The sequence below is a fragment of the Octopus bimaculoides genome, chromosome 15 (assembly GCF_001194135.2).
Source record: "Octopus bimaculoides isolate UCB-OBI-ISO-001 chromosome 15, ASM119413v2, whole genome shotgun sequence".
NCBI lineage: Eukaryota > Metazoa > Mollusca > Cephalopoda > Octopoda > Octopodidae > Octopus > Octopus bimaculoides.
The window spans coordinates 16,577,608-16,581,732 of record NC_068995.1 but is presented as its reverse complement, the minus strand read 5'-3'; the positions used below and the strand labels follow the sequence as shown (position 1 = coordinate 16,581,732).

At 35.7% G+C, this 4,125-nt stretch overlaps 1 protein-coding gene across 1 annotated transcript in view; it reads right to left on the bottom strand.

Moving 5' to 3' along the window:
• Nucleotides 1-2,264: 2,264 nt before the first annotated feature.
• LOC106878966 (conserved oligomeric Golgi complex subunit 1) overlaps nucleotides 2,265-4,125 on the bottom strand; it is a 243,076-nt gene continuing 241,215 nt past the window's right edge. Inside the window, exon 21 of the mRNA XM_052973195.1 lies at nucleotides 2,265-2,588. Within this exon, the coding sequence (XP_052829155.1) occupies nucleotides 2,280-2,588 (309 nt within the window). The 3' untranslated portion in view covers nucleotides 2,265-2,279. The remainder of the gene's footprint in view (nucleotides 2,589-4,125) is intronic.

The window sequence follows — 4,125 nt, the reverse complement described above, 5'->3', positions numbered from 1 at the left end:
TGTAAATCATATAAACTACTAATAGACAGCTCACTGAGTATGTAGTAGTAAAATTTAGATTGCACAATGTTGTATAAATGACTATAAAACAGTTAGAATTACACGACTCGGTGTATGTAATTGGTAAACGATAGGTGTAGTGAGACAACACAATGTGAATAATCTGGTATAAAATAGTAATAAATACACAATATATTATCCAATGATAAATTTTAGAAACAGACTAAGCAACTATAGGCACAAGTAGCATTCTATATAATAGTGAGTTAGCTACAACAGTAATAGTATGCAGGCATGGCTGTGTGATAAAAAACTTGCTTCTCAACCACATGGTTGCAAGTTTAATGCCATTGTGCAGCACATTGAGCAGGTGTCTTCTACTATAACCTTAGGCTAACCAAAGCCTTGTGAATGAATTTGGCAGATGAAAACTGAAAGAAGCTTGATGATGGCTTAACTGGTCAAAACTTTTAAGTCACTATCAACACCGTTTTTACTCTTTACTCTTTTACTTGTTTCAGTCATTTGACTGCGGCCATGCTGGAGCACCGCCTTTAGTCGAGCAAATCAACCCCGGGACTTATTCTTTGGAAGCCTAGTACTTATTCTATCGGTCTCTTTTTGCTGAACCGCTAAGTGACGGGGACATAAACACACCAGCATCGGTTGTCAAGCAATGCTAGGGGGACAAGCACAGACACACAAACACACACACATACATATATATACATATATACGATGGGCTTCTTTCAGTTCCCGTCTACCAAATCCACTCACAAGGCTTTGGTCGGCCTGAGGCTATAGTAGAAGACACTAGCCCAAGATGTCACGCAGTGGGACTGAACCCAGAACCATGTGGTTGGTAAGCAAGCTACTTACCACACAGGTACTCCTGCGCCTATTATTCTTGTGTAAGAATAATAAATTTGTACTCTTCAAAAGTATAGAGTAACCCATCAGATTAATGTAAAATTATTTTTATTATAACTGAACATAAGAAACATCTATGGCACTGTAACCTAACAGTTGGACAAAAGGAGTAAGAACCATGATGAGAAAAGACAAAAACAAAAAAAAGGACTGTGGTTGATTCATTCAACTAAAAATTGTTCAAGGCGTTGCCCCAGCATGGTCACAGTCTAATGACTGAAACAAGTAAAACATGAAAGATAAGGCAAGTGTTTAAAGTAATCTCTTTTGTTTGCTCAAATAAAGAAATAATGTGTTAACTGCTAATATATTTCCTGTTCACTGCCTTTAATCCTCTAGTTGTTATTAATGCTATTAGATTATATTGGTTATTAAACACAACCTTGTTTATTATATTGGTTGTTGAACACAGCCTTGTAATATGTTCCACCAAGCATTAGTTTTGTTAATATATTCCATCAGATATCACAGCTTTCTTAATATCTGTATAGTCATTCTATCAGTTTTACCAATATATTCCATCAAATATCACTGTTTTGTTAATATCTTCTACCAAACATCATTCAATTATTAATATATTTATTAACATATATCAAACATTGGTTCTGGTAATATATTCTCAAACATCACTGCATTCTTAATATTCTAGCTGAACATCAGTTTTCTTAATCTATTTCATCAAATATTATTATTTTAATATATTTTCATCAAACATCACAGCTTTATTATTATCATCCATCAGTAATCATGATAATATTCCATAATCATAATATATTCCCTTAAACATCACACAGCATTGTTAACGTGTCTTATCAGTCACCACTATGTAAATATATACCATTCAAATCCACAACCTTTTTAACATATTCCCAACATTACTTCTTTATTCATCCATTTGTACATTCCATAAAACACCATTAATTTGTAAATATTTTACATCAGACATCACCTCTTTGTTTATACACTCCATCAAACATCATAAAGGCATACTATCAATCATCAATACTTGTTTAATATATTCCACCAAACATTCATTACATTACATTACACATCCTGTAGTCTGGCTGATTGATGGGGCAACACTGATGATCTTGCAACAAGGTCCCTCCACCTGTATCTGTCTCTCACACTGCATCTCTCATCTTTAGGCCTGTCCTCTCAAAGATGCTGTTTTCCCACCTCTTTCTCTGTCTGCCACCTTTGTCTGTTCCTTGAAGGATTGTTTTCGCCATCCCTGATGAGCAGGTGACATGCGCAAACCACCTGAGCTTTCATTTCTTTAGTGTGGTAAGAAGTTCTTCATAGGAGAACATTCACTAGTTTATTGTTATACTTCAGCTAACATCAGACTAACTGATAAATGACAAAGGCCATATATCGACCTCTATATCATAATGTGCACACATACACACATGCACACACATGTTCAATTCATGATGTAATTTTCTTACACTTACCCTTGGTAGTGATTGCAGTAGAGGTTGAGGTAAAATAGTCCTGTTTGAATGTGTTGTACTTAGAGGTAACAGAGGGAATCTGTGCTGACATGTGACCAAAGGCAGGATGTTGTGTTGCTCTTGGTGACCACCCGACGTATACTGGCGACTAGAGAGCATTAGATCTTGTTTTGAAGCTGTTGTCAGAGCACCATACAAGACCTGAAATAAAACAAAGATATACATATATATGTATGCATGTATGGATGCATGTGCGCATGTATAATAATAGATTGTTTGAAGTGGTGCACAAATTTCATACATTAAGAAAAAAGTAGTCAGGATTTGGATAAAAACCATTTATTTGGCATTCTTGTCTCTTTCAGGGATTCATCATGAATGATCTTTTCATAGAAAATTCGTACCTCTTATAAATACTGGTTGAAAAAATATCTGGAGTTGAAATTATTTTCTTGGGTTTTAGAAAGAAGGTGTCTTGGGATTAGTTGTTTGAAATGTTCTTTGACAAAGATAAATATATACATCAGTGAAAAGTATTGAGTGGTTCTTCAATTTAATGATAAGTTGACCTTATATATAATTTTATTTAAAATAAACATTAGTGATATATATATATATATATATATATCAGATAGATAGATAAATATCAGGTGTGGCTGGGTGCAAGCATGGTTGAGCATTAAGTTTGCTTCCCAGTCATATGGTTCAGGGTTCAGTCCTACTGAATGGCACCTTGGGCATGTGCCATCCACTATTCCCCAGGCTAACCAAAAGCCTTTTCAGTGGATCTGATAGATGAAAACTGGAAGCGCTCCATTGCATATGTGTGTGTGTGTATATGTGTGTCATTGTGTTTGTCTACCACTTGATAACCAGTCCTGTTTCCATCCCAGTAACTAAGCAGTTTGGCTAAAGGGCCCAACAGAACCAGTCCTACACTTTAAAGAAGAAACAAAAAAAAAAAGGTGTGAGATAATTCATTTGACTAAAAACCTTCAAGTTGATGCCCCAGTATGGCGACAACCCAATGACTGAGACAAGTAATGTGTGTGTGTGTGCGTGTGCATGTGCGTGTGTAAAGTATCAGGAAATGAAAAAATATATAGATGTAAAGAATCTTTAATTCCAATCCAAGTTGGTACAAAACCAATACATATTCTATAAATTGTTTATCATTAATATTTAGCAGAAGCAACAAGGGCCGAGAGTTTCAGTGTTGGTATTTATCAAACACATAAAACTTTCGGCACTTGAGCCACTCTGTTGTTTGTGCTAAACATTAATAAATATATACATATACTCATAATTTGAGTTCTATTTTCCTGTTTGCATCACCATGTATGTATGTATATACATACATATATATATATATATACACATAGAGAGAGAGAGAGAGTTGAAAAAAGAAAAACAACAGAAAAAAAACCAACAATGCGAGGACGTGATACAGATATTGTGTTACTGGACACTCGGGAAAGAAAATTTGACGCTTCGAGCAGAGCTCTTCGTCGGGAACATAGGAAAGTCCAGAGAAGGGAAGACGGAGGAAGATAAAATTGGCAACGATATACACGGTTACATTGTGGGATGACCGGAAGGGAAAGGGTGGAGAAAAAGTTCTTTCTAAGAAAGGAGAATGCAAGAGAGGGAGGTAAGTATGTGTGTGTGTGTGTGTATATATATATGAGCATGACCGTTGCCAGTGCCGCCTGACTGGCCTTCGTAGGGTTATCGAGCG